Genomic DNA, 20372 nt, shown 5'->3' with positions numbered 1-20372 from the left:
TACAAAACTTTGCAATTCTCCAGTTTGGAGAAATGAAATTGCTCAGTCTTTGACATATTTAAGACCTAGATCTAAAAATATTCAAACTTGAAGCTAAAGTGAAGTTGAAGTAAATGATCAGCTGCCAACTTATTTTAGGGTCAAGAGGCCTATCCCTGTTCTGTTTCCTCTCTGATGAAGGGGCTAGGCCCGAAACGTCAGCTTTAGTGCTCCTGAGATGCTGCTTGGCTCCACACTTTGTTATAGAACATAGAACGTAACAGCACAGTACAGGCCCTTCAGCCCTCGATGTTGTGCCGACCTGTCATACCGATCTTAAGCCCATCTAACCTACACTATTCCAGGTACGTCCATATGCTTGTCCAATGACGACTTAAATGTACCTAAAGTTGGCGATCTACTACCGTTGCAGGCAAAGCGTTCCATTCCCTTACTACTCTCTGAGTAAAGAAACTACCTCTGACATCTGTTCTATATCTTTCACCCCTCAATTTAAAGCTGTGCCCCCTCGTACTCGCCGTCAACATCCTAGGAAAAAGGCTCTCCCTATCCACCCTATGATTATCCTATAGGTCTCAATTAAGTCACCTCTCAACCTCCTTCTCTCTAATGAAAACAGCCTCAAGTCCCTCAGCCTTTCCTCATAAGACCTTCCCTCCATACCAGGCAACATCCTAGTAAATCTCCTCTGCACCCTTTCCAAAGCTTCCACATCCTTCTTATAATGCGGTGACCAGAACCGTACACAATACTCCAAGTGCGGCCGCACCAGAGTTTTGTACAGCTTCACCATAACCTCTTGGTTCCGGAACTCAATCCCTCTATTAATAAAAGCTAAAACACTGTATGCCTTCTTAACAGCCCTGTCAACCTGGGTGGCAACTTTCAAGGATCTGTGTACATCTTGTTATCTTGGATTCTCCAGCATCTGCAGTTCCCATGATCCCTGTTCTGTTTCCCTTGTGTTGAGCTGATAATTTTAAAAGCAGGACAACTATAATTTAACTATATATATATTCTAACACTATAGGATAACTATGAATTTAATGTATGACAGTATATAACAATAAGGCCAAAGGACATAGGAGCAGAAGGAGGCTATTGAGCTCATCAAGTCTGCTCCCCATTCAATAAAATTGTGGCTCATCTGATAACCCTCAACTTCACTTCTCTGCCTTTTCCCCATTGTCCTTGATTCTCTTCCTTATTAAAAATCTGTCTACTTCAGCCTTGAATAGTCCTCTGCAGTAAAGAATTCCACAGATTCACGACACTCAGAGAAATTCCTCTTAATCTGTCAATTATACTATACGTTCTGATGAACAATCATTTGGGACTCAAAGTACTAACTCTCCCTCCACAGATACAGCTGGACCTACAGCATTTCTCAGCAACTTCTGCTTTCAAATCAACCACAAGCAAAACACAGACAGAAAACGACAGCTAAGAAAATACCGGATGTTTATAAAACGTATCATTAAGTAAAGGCAAAAATCGCAATATCTCTGTTAGATTCCATGTTGGCTTTGAAAACAATCCTACCTGATCTAGAAGTTTTGCGTTACTCACTAACGTCACTTGGTTGTAGTGAAAATAATTCCTTGACGAGGAGTCCAAGTATCCCTGCTGCAAGGTTGGAAGTATTTCTTGTCTGAACTGGCTGGAGGTGAGGGAAACTGTACGAAAGGTTTCTGCTGAAGAAAAACAATGAGACAATATTACCATATCGTGTAGCAGCAAAACTACGGCTTGAAATCTGAAGAGGCTAGTTACCCTTCAACAACTACATAAAGCCCAAAGGGGTCAGGTTTTAAAAGCATACTATAATGGACGCACTTTCTTGTTCTCACAACTGTTTTCGGAGATCTGTTTCCAAATTGTCTGAAAAGCCTTTAAAGGGCTGGAAACTGTTACAAATATCTCGCTCCATCTGCCCATCTGGTGTTTGTCATAGAGTTCATAATATGGGTATCAATTTCTATATTAAAAGGCAATCCATGTGTTTGCATAAAATTAAACTTAAAAGTTTTGCCCTAGAATTTAGAAGGTTGAGGGGTGATCTGATTGAAATCTTCAAGATATTAACAGAATTCGACAGGTTTGATAAAGATAAGTTATTTCAATGGATTATCTTTCGTCGGTTATCTAAGAAATCAGATTATCTTATTCTTTCTAGAATTAGGAGGGATAGTCTAAAAATCAGGACAGGCCATTTAGAAGATAACAAAGTGTGGAGCTGGATGAACACAGCAGGCCAAGCAGCATCTTAGGAGCACAAAGGTTGACGTTTCAGGCCTAGACCCTTCATCAGAAAAGCTGAGTCTAGGCCCAAAAGGTCAGCTTTTGTGCTCCTGAGATGTTGCTTGGCCCACTGTCTTCATCCAGCTCCACACTTTGTTATCTTGGATTCTCCAGCATCTGCAGTTCCCATTATCCCAGAACATTTAGAAGAGATGTTAGGAAGCACCTGCACACACAAAGGGTAGTATAGATCTTAAACTCTCTTCCACAGAAGCCAGGTGATAAGAGATCAGTGTTTCATTTTAATTGAGATAGACTACTTTTTGTTAAGCAACAGTATTAAGGGACATGAGTCAACAGCAGGTAGAGTTAGGTTACAGATCAGCCAGTCTCAGTAAGTGGCTAACAGGCTCAAGGGGATGAATAATTTACTCCTGTTCCTCATCCCTTTACAAAATACTTTTTAATTCAGCAGAGACTCACAAAATATTTGCAGAGAATTTAGTTTCTTCTTTAATTGTGACAGTAGTTCTTTAAATATCCACACCATGTCATTCCATTCTTTCTGTGATATAACATGTGCCATTCATTAGTGGCATGATGAGACATGATCGTATTGAATGGCGGAGCAGGCTCAAAGGGTTGAATGGCCTACTTATAGAAAATAGAAGGAGCCCTTTCATTCATCTCTCTCATATCACACCATCCCATCCCTTTATCCAACGCTAGCTCCAAGCTGTGCCCCCTTGTGAGCACGTGGATCAGACACAGCTTCAAGCCCCTGCTCCTCACTTCCTGATCTCTCAGTCTCCACTCTATGGGTGCAGCTCAAACATCTCCCTTACAATGTAATACATGCAGTATGCTTGGTGTCTCATTAACATGTAACAATATTTATTCAGACAAATCTGGTTCCATGAGTACAAGATTTTGATGGATCAACAGGAGACTGGAACAGCCTTGACAGATAAAAACAATGCATCATTTGTATTGACTGACTTCCATATTAGGCGTTTTTTTCAGGACCTTAGACTTCCAGATTAGCAGATCCTATAACTTTTATGCCTGGAACATCTAACTCAATTAAAACAAGTATCAGTCCAAAACTGTGAAAATCATTCAGTATTAAATGAATTGGCCTCTGCGCAATTTATTAAAATGTCTACACATCGGTCTCACTTCTTTGAAATTCCACCTCCTCAGGAATGGGATGACAGCCCAATGAAGGGATCAATAGTGGGTATCAGGAGACAGGACAACGCAGAGATAGAATGGGGAAAGAAGTTAGTGCAGATGGAAGGGCAGGGGAGGTCAGAGTTATGGGCAGAGGCTGGCCTTTACCAAGAACCTGTCACCAAGGGACAATTCACTCATCCACAATCAAATTCAACAGGCCAATCAATGACCCTCATCACCTACCTACTGCTGGCAGATCTGATTCTTACAGTCAGACCCTCCCTGCTCCCAATATAATTTGGGCTTGTTTTTCCAAAATCAGGAAATCACATGTGGTTCTCCCTGTTCGGCCCACAACCATTCACATTCAGTCAGGCTCTACTAACTCCAACCCTTAGCTTAGGGCAGACTCTGGTTACAAAACATCAAGAGCTTTCTTTTGATCAAATGGCTTCCATTGAACCAGATGAAGGTTTTAAGGCACATTCAATCCACTGCATCAGACACATCCCCCTACAAAACAGTTTCAAAGTTAAAGACATTTCAGAACATTCAATCTAGCAGATTCCAATCTTTCGTGTAGTTATTCTACAGGAACTGTCTCACTAGGATAGAATTTGACACAGAGACAGGCATTAACCATCAGCTTTCATTTCAAAGATCTCATCTACCAGTATGTCCAAAATATTTACAAAATGCCTATCATTACAATGCAAAAATCAAGACTAATACAGCATCTAACCATGCTAGCTGTTAGCCTCAAGAGTTTACCACTTAACATTAGTTCATGTAAAACAAGTTTGCTTCTCGATTTTTGCTCCATCACACATGAAAAACCCGCATTCACCAATGAAATCTGAATTCACTAAGGCTCTTCCAATGACATCATCAAAACCTATAACCAGCTATATATAGGAAGAGCTTAGGTGGAGCTAATTCCCAAGTCTTCAGTATTATTACTGGAATATTGTCAGGGGCCATAGCCTTTTCAGTTTCAATGCCTTCAACCATTTCTTGGTATCATATAGAGTGAATTATGTTTGTTAAAGATTGGATTTGTGATATTAAGGAATCAGAAGGTGACCAAGATGGAGCATCTACTGGCCAGTACTGTTTGAAGATGGATCCAAATACTTTCACCTTGTCCTTTGTGCTGAGATGTTGGGCTCGTCCATCATTGGAGATGGGGATATTTGTGCAGCCTCCACTTCCCGTTAATTGTTTCATTTACTGCCACCATTGACAAACAGATGTGGAAGGAGTGCAAACTTGAGTCCGATCTTATCACAAGGCAATACAGATCATGTCAAATGTCATCACTTCCTGCAATGATACCCACTCTTGCATTAGATCACTCAGACTCAATCCCTTCTACTGCAGTCGCCCCCCACCACAATCCAACAGAAGTAGATTGTTCAGAGACCAGACTCTGTTTGATTGATGATCTGTACTATTAGCTTTTCTATACTTTCGGTCTCTTGTGTAGGGTATGTAAATGTGACCTCACATGATGCCAATCTATGATTAGACAAACAAGACTGGATCAATTCTTGATCTCCAGTGTGCAATTTAGCTCAGCCACAGTTGTCTGAAATACAAGACATGACACTGTTTTATTAACATTTGTGAAAGCCACTACTATGCACAAGGCATTGAACCAAATAAGATGGTATCAAAAACACTGCAATGTAACTTTTATTCAAGGATGATTCAGCGTGTCCATGGGGGTCTTCACAGTACAGGTACCTTCATGCTGCAAACAAAGCAGTCACACAGGAGTATCGTACATCATATCCTTTCCACTACTATACATTAGAAACAACAACCTCCCTAAAAAAGGTGTGTTGCAACATTCTCCTTTATTCCTCAAACAAAACCATATCCTCCTCAAATAGACAAAAGCTAACTGTGTACAATTCAACAACAGTAAAAAGGGGAGAGATATTTATGGTAAAGAAAAGAAGCACGTAGGGTCTTTAATTATTTTAACGAAGATCTGTAGTTTGGGTTGTGATTGGAGTTGTTGCTTGGTTCACAAGCTGACTGGTTTTCATGCGAACATTTCAGCTCCCTTCTAGGTGATATCGTCAGTGCTGTGTAGCCTCTGCTGGAGTGATGTTGTTCTGACCAGCTCTGAATTTAGATGGTCCAGTCTGTCATGGGGGGTAGTCTTGTTTCTGGTTTCGTATTGTAGTGATATGTAGATGGGGTCTATTTCAACATTTGTTTTTCCACACTGGTGGTTGAAAACCAGGCCTCCAGGAATTCTCATGCTTGTCTTTGTCTCGCTTGTCCTAGTACTGGTACTTTGTCCCAGTCAAATTGATGTCCTCCTATATCAGATGGGCAGGAAGTTCACCCAGGACACATGAACACCAACTTGCAGCAAAATGGCATGACCAACTCTCCCTCGTTTCAATACACTCCGACATGGAAGGATATCTGTTTAATTGGGACAAAGTTACCGTTCTAGGACAAGCGAGACAAAAACAAGCACGAGAATTCCTGGAGACCTGGTTTTCAACACCCAAGTGATAAACAAACATGTTGAAATAGACCCCATCTACATATCACTACAGTACAAAACCAAAAATAAGACTGCCCACCATGACAGACTGGGCCACATAAATTTGGAGCAGGACAAAACAACAAAGCTTCAATGGAGGCCACACAGCACTGACTATGTCAGCTGGAAGGGGGCAAAATGTTTGCATGAAAACCAGTCAGCTCGGCAACTGCATGTAGACTCATTAGTCATGATAAAACTTAAATGATTGGTATGGAAAGAGGATAACAGTTCTTGGTATCTGAACAATATTTCATGGATAGTAGGAACTGCAGATGCTGGAGAATCTGAGATAACAAGGCGTAGAGCTGGATGAACACAGCAGGCCAGGCAGCAGAGGAGGAGAAGGAAAGCTGACGTTTCAGGCCTAGACCCTTCTTCAGAAATGGATTATTCTCTTGGACGTAAAATGCGTAGATGCTGTTTGCTCACTCTGTTCATCATCTTTCTTTGGTAGGCGTTCTGATGTTCCTGATTTTATAGTTTTCAAGCCAAGTTTCCAAATGCCTCAAACATTCTTTTCTGCAGCAATGCCTCTCTTCTAGCCTTCCTAATCATGATGGTCATTTCCCACAGTTTAGCTTTGAAAATACAGGCAGAATCATTAGATGAGGCAGAGGGGTTGGGTCAATGGTGGATGTGGTATCATCCCAAAGGTGTCGTGTAGCATCACCTCTTAAGCTGTTAGAACAGAGACGGTAAACCAGTGATCCTTGACAGATAGAACTGGCTTATCCTCTATGCTTGGCCCATTCTCAAGATGTTGATCAAAGGCAGGTACTTATATTGGATTTAAATCTCTGCATGTATATTTCTGTGATCCCAGCTGATATTATTACTAGACAGATCAAATCCCAGACTGAAATCTGGCTTGATAGGTCATATTATGCAAACCCTTTGTGTTGAGTTATCAAACCTTTGGTTTTAAACAAGGTGGACTTTCACTGAAATACAAACACGTAATGCTGTAGATTTGATTTTAAACAATAAAACAGAAGTTTATTACACAAAAGAAATGAAGATAAAACAAAATAAACCAAACCATTTACATATAACACAAAATGTAAAGACTTCAAAACACACAGAAAATACAATCCAAACTGTACCCAAAGTACCCCTTTATAGCACTCATACCAGACAGAATTCCCTTCTGTCTCAGATAAATAGTGCTCACCTCAACTGTGGCTTCAACTCTTAGGTTTTGAGAATCTGACTACCACATTCTTGAATCTTCATTTAACTAAGCTTAGACCTTCTCTGCTTTGAAACTTTCAAAGCAACACCTTAAACTTGGGTAACCTATATCTTAACCTTTCCAAACTACCCCCTTTCTTCCTTCTCATGCATCTATCTTTTGTGACTACTTCTGAAAACTGCCCTGAAAAGGCTTTTCTTTAAGCTATGGATGTTTCCCAGAGACAAAAATATAGTCTCCAGATCTTTCCAGCTGAAGCCTAATGCACATCTGTTTACTCTGATCCCTCGTAAAACTCAACACAATGAAACAAAAAGCCTTATTACTCTCTAGGAGGTCTCTCTCTCTCTCTCTCTCTCCCCCCCTCCCCCGCTCTCTCTCCCCCCACTACAGTAGTTTAAAATAAGTATTTCTGTAGTTGTGCAAATTTAAGAGTAAATCATCAAACCTTTTCATAGACATAGACTAAACCCAGATACTAGTTCAAATTCCAAACTCTAAAATTAATAATATTTAATTATATATAAGCCCCTCACCTTGAATCAACATACAAATACTGTGACCACAAGGTTATGTCAAAGGCTTGGGATTCTTCAATGAGTATCTCACTTTCTGACTCCACAAAGCTTGTCCAATATCGATAAAGGCACAAATCAGGTGTGTACTGCAAAACTCTCTACTTGTTTAAAACTGTGCAACTCCAACAATACTCATAAGCTTGATAACATCCGATATAAATCGGCTTACTTGTTCAGCACCCCAACCAGCACCATAAATATTCACACTGTTGTCTAACAATGCACTGCGGCAGCAATGTATGCCATTTAGAAAATGGTCAGCAGTAACTCACCAAAACTCCTTTGACAGCACCATCACATCCTATGATGTCCACCACTTAGAAGGACAAGAGTAGCAGATACATGGAAACACCTCTAACTGCAAATTCTTCTCAAAGTCACGCACCATCCTGACTTGTAATTACATCACCCTTCCTTTATTGTCATGGGGTCAAAAATCCTGGAACTCCCTCCCTAACAGCATTGTGGTGGCCCTACACTACATGGAATACAGGGTTCAGGAAGGCAGCTCACCAGCACATCCTGAAGGACAATTAGGGATGGATAATAAATGCTGGACCAGCCAGTGATGGCCATATCCAATAGTTCTATGATAAGAGTAGTTATTCCAATGGAAAAGATGTGGGACTTGCATTCCGATTGGTTATATTTCCAATTAACTGTGATTAAACACAAAGCTAATGAACTGTTAAATGCAGTCAGCTGGTTGCTCTGCATTACCATGGCACCCCATTTATTCAGGCACATAACCTTTAGTTTGAGTGGAATTAAAACGTTTGCATTGCACTGTATGTGCCTTCATGCAGAGCAGATGCACACCATCCACTATAACACATAAAACATGAATTGACACAAACCCCTTAGATGCTGGAGAATCTGAGTGGAGTTATCAAACATTTTCTTTAAAAGTTCCCTCCTGTATGCCTCTACTGTTGTGGATTCCACCTCTGTATGCCCAGCTACTTCAACCTCTGTGAAGTCACACTCATGGCCCTCAGTTTGTTATCAACAGACAAACTGATCAATTGACTCATTCCTCTGCTACAGAAAAGATATCAATATGAGTCCATAGTCCGCAAAATTGATCTCAACCTGAAAAAAATCTACCAATATGAACCAGATACTTGCAGGATCCTTCTGCCCATCTTTGGTAAGACCAGAATTGTTAAAGTTATGCAAAGCTTTGCGCCAATCTTCACTGAGTGCTACATTGGTTCTGAGGCCTAGAGGTCAACCAAACAAATTAGGCTCTTTGCAAAGATGAAGTTCTGATAACAGATCCACTGCTAGTCAGTTGTCACAACAGGAAGCCGTGTTGTCACTTTTGCAATGCCTTTTACTTTACGCAAATCTCCAGTTGTATGGTTAGACAGAAATAGATGGGCTACTACTGCCTGCAATTGCATCTGCCACCACGGTATTGTAAGGCTTTCACAGTCCTATGGAGAGGATATGACTGCTCCAAATGTTGCAAGTCTGTTGCAGATCAAAGCAGATGCAACCTGCCACAATTTTGAATTAATCTTAAAGTGCCTATAGATGAAAAGATTAACGGTGTTACTTGCTGCATAGCAAACAAAAAACAATCACAGATTTCTTCTACAAGCCAGCCTTGAAGATCACCCTGTTCAGTGCAACTAACAGTGCAGTTGCCATGTTCAACCTGGTGGGGGGCTTCTATCTATATGTGGCCCTCATGCTCTCAACACATTCTGAAGATGAGGATCTGGTAAAATTAAAGGATCACAGAATTGCTCTGCTTTTGGTCCTACATGTTTATATCTTCGCTTCTTGGGCTGGAAGGGAGAAATCCGATCCTCAAAATCACTGCAGATTTCCAGTCTAACTGGGGCCTGTAACTGTCAGACCTCAGAGCCCACAAGCTTATCCAGTTACCTACGTTACTATGAAGCAATAGAACTAACAAAGGCCTTAATGTTTGCATAAGTTGTTGGCAAAGACTGCAGCTGTTCCCACAGCTCTCTGAAATAATTCAATTAAACCCATTCCACCTCCACAGCCCTGCAGCTATATGTCCCTCAAGTGTTTGCCCAATTCCCTTTCAACATCATTGATCAAGCCCAAGAGGATGTTGGAAATGAAACAATGAGGAGAACAATTCTGACCATCTGGCAAACTCGCCAATTTGAAACCAACGTGCTTGGAAAGCAAATGCGTCAATAAATTCTAGAACATGCTCCTCAATTTCCTCACCATTTCAGATGATAGGCACATATTGGAGTTGTAATGAACAATCAACTTTGCAAGAAGGTTTTACGTTTTAAAAACATACTTTTATATCCAAGTGAAACAGTTAGTTCTGAAGGGTGATAGTGAATTCCAGGTAAACAACTCAAATTGGAGAAGTACTCGTGAAACTTCAGGTCACCATAGTGTTAGGAAATAAGAAAGGAGAGAAACTCCGAGAAAACCAGGGATAGTAGGAACTGCAGATGCTGGAGAATCTGAGATAACAAGGTGCAGAGCTGGATGAACACAGCAGGCCAAGCAGCATCAGAGGAGCAGTAAAGCTGACAGCGGACCCGTCTTCAGAAATGGGGGAAGGAAAAGGGGTTCTGAAATAAACAGGGAGAGAGGGGGAGGTGGATAGAAGATGGATAGAGGAGAAGATAGGTGCAGAGGAGACAGACAGGTCAAAGAGGTGGGGATGGAGCCAGTAAAGGTGAGTGTAGGTGGAGAGTTAGGGAGGGGATATGTCAGTCTAGGGAGGACAGACAGGTCAAGGGGGAAGGATGAGGCTAGTAGGCAGGAGATGGGGGTGGGGCTTGAGGTGGGAGGAGGGGATAGGTGGGAGGAAGGACAAGCTGGGCTGGTTTTGGCATGCAGTAGTGGGAGGGGAGACTTTGAAGCTTGTGAAGTCAACATTGATGCCATTGGGCTGCAGGGTTCCCAAGCAAAATATGAGGTGCTGTTCCTGCAACCTTCCTGCAGGTGAACATCTGCTTGATGTGGAAAGTCATCTTGGGGCCTGGGATGGGGGTGAGGTGTAGGGGCAGACACTGTTCTCAGCTTTCCAGAGGGACCACTCTCTCTATGACTCCCTTGTCAGCTCCACACTACCCTCCAGCCCCACCACACCTGGCACATTTCCCTGCAACTGCAGCAAGTGCTACATCTGCCCCTACACCTCCCACCTCACCCCCATCCCAGCCCCCAAGAATACTTTCCACATTAGCAGATGTGCAGGTGTACATCTGTTTATGTGGTATACTGTACCCACGTTCCCATTGTGGCCTCCCCTACATTGGGGAAACCAGGCGGAGACTTGGGGACCGCCTTGCGGAACACCTACGCTCGGTTCTCACTAAGCAACTGCTCCTCCCAACCGTGAATCATTTTAACTCCCCCTCCCATTCCTCAGATGACATGTCCATCCTGGGCCTCCTGCAGTGCCATAACGATGCCACCTAAAAGGTTGCAGGAACAGCACCTCATATTTTGCTTGGGAACCCTGCAGCCCAATGGCATCAATGTCGACTTCATAGGCTTCAAAATCTTCCCTCCCCTACCACATCCCAAAACCAGTCCAGCTTGTCCCCACCTCCCTAACTTGTCCTTCCTCCCACCTATCCCCTCCTCCCACCTCAAGCCCCACCCCCATCTCACACCTACTAGCCTCATCCCGCCCCCTTGATCTGTCCATCCTCCCTTGACTGACCTATCCCCTCCCTAACTCCCCACCCAATCTCCTTTACTGGCTCCATCCCCAACTCTTTGACCTTTCTGTCTCTTCTCCACCGATCTTCTCCACTATCCATCTTTGATCCGCCTCCCCCTCTCTCCCTATTTATTTCAGAACCCTCCCACCCTCCCCCATTTCTGAAGAAGGGTCTAGGCCCGAAACGTCAGCTTTCCTGCTCCTCTGATGCTGTTCATCCAGCTCTGCACCTTGTTATCTGAGAAACCCAGGGAGATGTCTTTTAGCACCTCTAACAGAATAGAGATAAAGTTGGTTATTGCTGGAAAAAAGAAGAGTCTTGCTGTCAAAGTCTTTTACCTGGCACTCGTCAGGACAGAAGCAAGAAAGCAAAATTTCAAAAGGGTATCAACAATTTATATAGCATAAGGAATGGTTGCTGCAGTGAAGCAGGTGGAAAAGAATTGGATCTCGCCCAGGAACAGATCTTCCCTATTCGGTAGGAATTGAAGAACAGTGAAAGTAAACTCTGTGGGAGAAAACAGTTTTATCAGAACCAGCTAAACTATTTCTGAGGGGTCAGATATAGGAATCTCTGGAACTCCTGATCATCAGAACCATCATGAGGAAGATACTTGCTGGCAGTAATTGTATGATCGAAACCTCAGGCGAAGTGGAAAGATTGCCAAAGGGCAGTGGAGGTCTGAACTTGTGAGCTGACTCTCTTCTGGAGGACTAGAAGTGACTTTGAGACTGTCCCTTTAATGCTACATACATATCTTAGTAGCTTGGTTTAGAGAGAAAAAAAATTTTGTAAAATGTATCACAGTTGTATTATTTAATACAAAACATACCCTTTTCTCCAATGTGATGTACCAACTGCCTGTTAATTTATAATTAATTTACGCTGATTTAAGTTTATTTGTTAACGTCTCAAGATGTAAATTGTGCCTTTTCACTATTTCTAAAGGCATTAGAGAGATTCCTACTTTCATGAAGTTAACTAGTCACTACTGGCGCTAATGTGCCTCCCAGCATCCATTGTGTTTGATTAAGATAGTTTGTTTGGCATATCTTAAAATAGTGCCTACTGTTCCATTTTCATGTTACCTTAAAAACTAGTATAAACCTCTATTCCTCCAACTCTATCCAAAAATGAAGCATTATATGTCCCATCATAACTTAATTTTCCAAAGCCACGAGTCAGTTGTGTGTCCTTTCTCCACACATCTTCCAGGGCAACTATTTCCTGTGCTTTGTTGACCAGAGTCCAACGAAGCAGTCAAAACGCAACCTGATGGCAGAATCACACAGCTTCAGCAAGGCATTCTTAGATCTGTGCCATATGGAATTGACAATGCAACACAGCATTCTGTTCACCAACTGCCACTCAGAAATAACTTGGAATCCCTACAGCATGGAAGCAGGACACTAGGCTCAATGAGTCTACACCAACCTCTGAAGAATATCCCACCCAGGCCCAGACCACCCACCACCCGCTCCCCCGCTACCCCACTCCGCATCCCTGTAACCCCACACTTCCCATTGCAAATCCACCTAACCTGCATATCCCTGGGTAATTTAGCATGGCCAATCCACCTAACCGGCACAACTTTGGACCATGGAAGGAAACCGAAGTACCCAGAGCAAATCCACCGGGAGACACGCAAACTCCATATAGACAGTCACCCGAGGGTAGAATCTAACCTGGGTCTCTGGTGCTATGAGACAGTGGTGCTAACCATGGAGCTACCATGTCACCCCTTGATGCAAAAGCTGAAATTTCTCCTCGCACTGCCCGAGGTTCAGCTACTTACAGGGATAGGCAAGAACAGGACATCGCGCTTCAGTGTTTGATCATTCTCTGGGGTTCAAGTATTTTAAAATCGCTGGTTGCACCCAATACTGCAAATGTGCACATGAACATGGAAACTTCACTGTTCTGTCATTATGCAATACTGGATGTAAACTGTACCTACAATAAAAGTGAACATGCATCATTACTATGATGGGAATGAACTTTAAGATAACAAGAACCATTTATTAAAATGTTAATAAAATCTTCTTTATGGACATCTGACCCCTTTCTCAAAACTGCTGACAGCTGCTTCATCATTTTCCTTACAATGCTCTGCTGTGAAGTTAGCAAGAATCACATAAATAGGAGCAGGAATAAGCAGCTGACCAACAAAGCCTACTCTGCCATTTAAAATGATGATTGCTAAGGTTGGGCTGCAACTCCATCACCCTCCCTTTCCCATTCCTTCCTCAATCCAAGAGATAGAAAGGGTCCCAACTCAAAACATCAGCTTTCCTGCTCCTCTGGTGCTGCCTGGCCTGTTGTGTTCCTCCAGCTCCACACTGTGTCATCTCTGACTCCAGCACTGGCAATTCTTACTATCACTGAGATGAAAAGTCTGTCTGGCTCGGCCTTAAATGTTGTACTCAATGTTGGAGTATCCACAACTTTCTGATGTAAAGAATTCCAAAGGTGCACAATCCTCTGAGCAAAGTAATTTCTTCTCATCTCGGTCTCCAAAAGTGATCAGCCCCTTATCTTAAGGCTGTCCGATTTTATGGATTCCCTGACAAATGGGAACGGTCACTCAATGCCTATCCCATCTTCCAGGATCTTTGATATCTCCACATATAGACAGGGTGGTTAAGAAAATGTGTAGAACTCTTGCCTTCATTGCTTACGTCTTTGAGAATAGGAGTTGGGATTCACGTCGAGGTTGTACAGGATATCGGTGAGGCCTCTTCTGGAGGACTGTTTGCAATTCTGGTCTCCTTGCTGTAGGAAGGATATTATTAAATTGGAGAGGGTTCAGAAAAGTTTCACCAGGACGTTGTCAAAAATGGAAGGTTTGAGATATAAGCTAGGCTGGATAAGCTGGAACGTTTTTCAATGGTGCATAGGGAGTTGAGGGATGATCATACAGGTTTATAAAATCATGAGGGTCATAGATAAAAGTGAATAGGAAGAGGCTTTCCCTAGGGTAGGGGGCATATTTTTATGATGAGAGGAGAATGATTTGAAAAGGACATGAGGGGCAACTCTTTTAGAATGGGAGTACTTTGTGTGTAGAATGACTTGCCAGAGGAAGTAGTGTATCGCAGGTAGAGTTACAACATTTAAAGGAAACATTTGGATAACTACAAGGCAAGTTGGAATTATTTAGTTTGGGAACATGGTCAGTGTGAGCTGGTTGGGCCAAAGGGTCTGTTTTTATGCTGTATGGCTCTATGACAATGAAATACTTCTCATTCTTCTAGAGACAACAAGGGAGCCCCCTTATTCTAGGGAGCAATTTATTGGAAAATTTGCCACATTGCCTCCATTGCAAATTTATCCTTGCAGAAATGTGGAGACGAAAACTTCACATGGTACACCAGATGTGATCTCAGCAAAGCTCTACAGTTTTCGTAAGAGATATTTATTTCTGTTCTCTAATCCCTTTACCACTTCTACTTGGCCTGCACCCAGATTAAAGGCAGCATAATAAATAGGGAATTCCAAATATCTTCGTTTGTAGGGAAGATAGTTCTGGAGCTCCGTCCAGTTAATAGACCAAGGCACTCTCAGTGTGACATGGCCAGTAGCACAATTCATTCACATTGCACTTCTAGAGGAAGTTCATGAGTTTAATCAATTCATACATTCAGGCCAAAATACAGCCAACTTCTACTCCTTTTCCTTCTGGAACCTTCACAGTACTGTCCAGGCTAAGAAGTTTAGAGTTTACACTACAGTCTTATTTTTCCACACAGTCACTACATTTGGCTATTGTTAATATATTATGTATTCATGCAGAGTTGATTAAAATCACAGGCAGAAGTTACCACAACAAACTGATTTTGCCACTGCCATAATGACAAACCACAGCAAAACTCCCCACAGATCAAATACATCAAGTGCAGCTACCTTCAACTTGATGACGCATTCGTATCATTTCCAGCAGAAAATATTACTTAACGCTGTGTTTGCTCCCACTTTTTTGGCTCCTAGGATGAAATTACAAAAGACTGAAAAAAAAACTAGGGTTGTATTCCCTCCAATTTTGCTGTGATACAACATTTTGCTTGCTGATATATTTCACCTAAAATAAGCTTGATTCATCTCGATTCAAGATGTCTGCTGTCTTCTGAAAGATGGTGGGATGGTGCGGTGGCTCAGTGGGCAGCACTGCTGCCTCACAGCACCAGGGACCTGGGTTCAATTCCACCTTCATGAGACCATCTGTGTGGAGTTTGCACATTCTCCCCGTGCCTGCATGGGCTTCCTCTGGGTGGTCTGGTTTCCTCCCACAGTCCAAAGATATACAGGTTAGATGGATCAGTCATGCTAAATTGCCCGTAGTGTCCAGGGGTGTGTAAGTTGGCTTAGCCATAGGAAGTGTAAAGATACACGGATAGAGTAGAGGGGGTGGGTCTGAGTGGGATGCTCTTCAGAGGGTTGGTGTGGACTTGATGGGCTGAATGGCCCGCTTGCGCATTGTAAGGATTCTGTTCTATGGAACATATAGCCCCAACACATCACTGAAGGAGATCCCCAGGGCAGTATCAGAGTCCCAATTAACAGGAGCTGTTTTGTCAATAAGTTTCCCCTTGTAAGGACAGAGTGCAGATGTTTATTGATGGTTGTATACTATTTGGTTCCACTTTCAGATGTTCAGGTGATGAAGCAGTCCATGTCCGCATGCAGCTAAGTTTGGACAATTTTCAGGCTGATAAACAGCAAGTAACATTCGGCCACACAAGTTCCAGGTAATACAATATTCAGTCCTTTGGATAGTCATCTGCTTTCACATCATCAAATCCTCTTCCATAAACAGTCTGGGAGATAGCACGAACCAGAAATTTAACTGAATCAACTACATAAATACAAAAGCCACAAAAAACATTCAAAAGGCTGGATACCTTGCAGCAAATAATTCATTGCCTAAATGTTTATATTTCATTATATTTATTCTATCTAGTCAAGGTTCTTTTATTTCTAGATATTATTTATGTTCTCATAGAGAGAAAGTTCATTGGATGTACACCAGACTAATGCCTGGATTGATGGGATGACTATGAGGAGAGATTGAGGAGACCAAGCCTGATTTTAGAAGAATGAAAGGTAACTAAATTGAAATTTACAAAATTCTTAAAGGTCTAGACAGGTTGAATGCAGAAAAGACTTTCCCCTTGGTGGGGAAACTTTAGAAACAAGTAATCCAGACTGAGATTAAGGGGCTGGCCATCTAGAACTGACAGGGCTAGGAATTTCCTCACCTGAGGGCGCTGAATGTTGGTAATTCTCTACCCACAAAGGGCTGCAAAAGTTCAGTCATCAAGTACATTCACATCAGAAAGACATTGATAGATTTCTATACAATAACAACATTAAAAGGATATGGGGATAGGGAGGTAAATTGGTGATGAGGTAAATGATTCAGTATGGCACAGCAGGTTTGAGGAACTGATTGGACCACATCCATTCCTACAGTCCCATGGTCCTGGCTGGAGTAGAAATATGCTGACCAAAGAAACTGTTGAATATGAAAGAATATGCTGACCTTGGACCTTCCTCTATCCTAATTTATTTTTATAATTTTACATCATAATTATAGAACTTTGTTAGTATAAACTTCCACTTACAAATTTCATTCACAATTTTTTGTTTCAATTGTTATAAGATCGACTGATCTCCCAGATCAATCTAAAATGGATTCCCTTTTGAATTCTACCTTGTTGTGCTATAGTGCCTCTGACTAGTAACCCAACCTCTTCTGTTGTACTACTCCTGTTCTCCTGAAAGTTCCTTAGCATACTATATTTAGTCAGCATTCTGTCCTCGGTTGCTGCAATAATACGATAGTGATTAAAATTGAAATTCATGGCAAAATACAATGATTTTAATTCCACATTACATGAATTAATAAACTACCTCCGATCTGCAAAATACTTACAGGGCTTGTAGAAACTGAAGTAATTCCTTCCCCCTCCACATTTTATCTTGTACCTTTCACTCCCTCAGAGTGCTTCAAAGTACTTCACTGTAAATTAACTGCTTCTGAAGTTCAAACACTTATTTTCTCAGCAAATCCTGAAGCCAAAATGTACACAAGGTCCATCCCTGCAGAGGCACTGGGACCAAGAGACCAAGTGCAGCACAGGAGAGAGAGGATGGCAATCGGCAGCAATACAGCAGTGCAGAGGCACAGGGATCAGGAAGTCAAACTCTGTGCTGGAGAAAGATTGAGCCCAGCATAGGGAAAGCCAATGTGGAGTGACTGCAGGCCCATGGCTAAAGAAGAACTGTAATTTGGAGCTTTTAACTTTATTTCTTATTTCCTACTTTATACTGACAAGAACTACAATGTTGAACTTTTAACTTATTTCTTTATCTACTCTTTAGCTAAGATTTATTACCAAAGTACTTTGTATCTAAGATGGGGCTGTGAATGGCAACATTGAAAACTTTTCACCGTGCTCCTGTATCCCTGTACTTGTGTACATATAACAATGAAACCTAATTCTAAATTTCTCTCTCAGAGGGTCTTTAGAATTCTCTTCCTCAAAATGTTGTGGAAGTTTTTGAATATTTTGAAGGCAGGAGAAAAAAAGATTATTGGTTAGTAAAGAGGTGATAGGTTATTGAGAGTAGGTGGGAATGTAGGGGTTGAGATTACATTCAAACCAGCTATTATCTTATTGAATTGAGGGGGCTTACTCCTGCTCCTAAATCGTATGTTTGTATATTCATCAGCTCTGCCAGATTGCACACTAGTCTCCTCCTGCACCTTGATGCCAATTACTCAACCGGATATCTGGCAAATTCAGCACCATCTCAGTCAAAATTGACTTTGAGACACTACCTGTACTGAGTCAACCTGATGCTTGTAAACCATGAAATACGTAAAGTGTAATGCTAAGTTAAGTTCACACGGATTGCAGGATTGAAGACCCGAATTAAAAGTTAATTCATTCTCAATGTTTAAAACTTCATTCATGAAATGTGGCCAGTCCTGGGCATTTATTAGTGGGGAGCCATGTCCTTAAATCACTGCAGCCCATATAGTGCAGTTGCTGTTAGGGAGGGAATTCTTGAAAAATGTCTCCTCTCAGTTTGCTACAAGTGGGATAATTAGTTAATTGTGTGGATTTTGTCTAGTCTTGTCTCTGAGCAAAAAAACATTTTAACTAGAGCTCAATATTCTTGGGGAATGAAGACTCACAACAGCTTTCAGGTGAACTGAATGAATGAAAAGGAGCACTGACATAATTCAGTCCTTACTTTAAAACTGTAGGTAAGTCTTTAGTTTTAGATTTCCATGATAAACTTCCTCTGTCACACTTGCAATAGAAATAGCCTATGTAAACCTGTCAGAGGGTAATGATGCCTTTTCACCAGCGGTAGTGCTATAGCATCATCTGTGGTGAAGGGTGTCCAAAATCAGTCTATTTGCTACCAAATAATAAAAACATTAATTATAAGCTCAAAAGAGTAAGCACAACTGAACGTTTTCAAACGACTGTTACACTAATGGTAGAATTCAAATAGCTAGAGGAAGTACGGGGGGGGACAAAGGGATTACACAATCGTCCGTTCTGATATACAAATACTAGTCTCAAAAGTACCTTAATCTAGTCAAACAGCTCAAAAGATTCCCGAAAAACATTTTTATGATTCTCAAAGCTGAATCATTAACGATTTTTTTTTTAAAAAAAGACAGTTACATTCCTGATATTGATAAATGATTATAATACAACTTTCTTAGGCCTGGCACAACTAGTTTTGAGGAAGGAACCAGGCTAATATGGATAGTGGATTAAAAAGAAGGCATCAGTTTTCCAACTCTTCAATTCCGAAGTTGAGTTATATTGGATTGGAAACAGTAATTCTCTCTAAAGATTCTGCCGGAGTTTCTCCAGCACTTTTTTTGTTTTGAATGTCGAAGGGGCAAGCGCCCAGTCCAGTTGAGATCAGTTGCCCACTCACCTGGAGGAGAGCCATCCCGAGTTGAGGGACACGGTTCCTCACAACTCGGCGAGCGACCAGAAGACATCTTCTCGCCCGTCTCCTCGCAGGCCGGGAGAGCAAGTTTATCTTGCCGCCGTCGCTTTGTAATTTAACAGAACATGAAAAATTCCACGTGCGGAGTATCGGCATCGGAGAAAGAAGCGAGATGTCCCTCCATCAGGGGAAAGCTGACATTTCTCCGGGGTTTAGGGTGGGGACGCGGGGAAACGCACCTCAGGCGCGGCGGAGATCAAACCTGAGGGAGATTTTGTCGTCAGTGAATTTAAACCGAACAAATCACTGCAGAAACTTCAGCACCGTCGACGGCGAATAACGTGCAACGTTCTGGCTTCTTGCAGCGAGGCGGAAGTACTACATCAGAAAGGGAATACAGAAAGAGAAAGCTTGGTACGCAATTGAATGTCATCGCGAAAAAAAGGGTGGAGCGAGGCGGCACTTCCTGAACGAACTGTAAACATCGGCTGATCTCAGGAAACGCTGCCTTCACATCGACTAGGCCTTAGCATCCGTTGAAACGACAGCACAAAGTCCCGAGGCTGGCGCTTTTTGTTTTGAGGGGAATAATAACTTGTGTCTTTTTTAAAAAAAACTTCACGAGGAATTTCTCTCAAAAACTTAAGTGAAGCTAAGTGGATGCAGCTACAATGTTATCTATTGCTCTCTGAAGCTACAATGTATCCACTGATGCCGGTGGTTGCCTTTTAGTGGTTACATTGTGACACGTTGTGTTTACCTTCAAGTGCGCGTTCCAAAGGATCGTGTCACAATCGCTCCCCACCCCTCTCCATGCCCCTGCCACCCACCTCGCTGGTCCCTCACGTAGCAAAGGCTAGTCCTCAGAATCTCACCATGATTCTGGGCCTTACAGCGGCAGATATAACAGCACCCATTTCAACAAAGCCCCCCTTAACAGCCAACCCTCACTGGTC

The 20372-nt window shown here is 42.1% G+C and overlaps 1 protein-coding gene across 6 annotated transcripts in view; it reads right to left on the bottom strand.

Annotated features, from left to right (window-relative positions):
* Positions 1–19847, bottom strand: part of LOC125463155 (protein TASOR 2-like) — a 109731-nt gene extending 89884 nt beyond the window's left edge. For 3 of the 6 annotated variants that reach the window (XR_009447202.1, XM_048553985.2, XM_048553986.2), the window contains exons 1-2: positions 19402–19847; positions 1543–1694 (exon numbers count right to left, since the gene is read on the bottom strand). Coding sequence is in view for 5 of the 6 variants with exons in the window: in XM_048553985.2 (XP_048409942.2) it covers positions 1543–1694; positions 19402–19468 (219 nt within the window). In the remaining variant the exon portion in view is untranslated. The remainder of the gene's footprint in view (positions 1–1542; positions 1695–19401) is intronic. The other 3 variants (XM_048553982.2, XM_048553984.2, XM_048553983.2) reach the window with 2 other exon arrangements.
* Between the last annotated feature and the right edge of the window lie 525 nt (positions 19848–20372).

Source organism: Stegostoma tigrinum, chromosome 25 (genome assembly GCF_030684315.1).
Source record: "Stegostoma tigrinum isolate sSteTig4 chromosome 25, sSteTig4.hap1, whole genome shotgun sequence".
Lineage (NCBI taxonomy): Eukaryota > Metazoa > Chordata > Chondrichthyes > Orectolobiformes > Stegostomatidae > Stegostoma > Stegostoma tigrinum.
The sequence above is the reverse complement of the archived record's forward strand: the minus strand, read 5'-3'. Positions and strand labels throughout refer to the sequence as shown.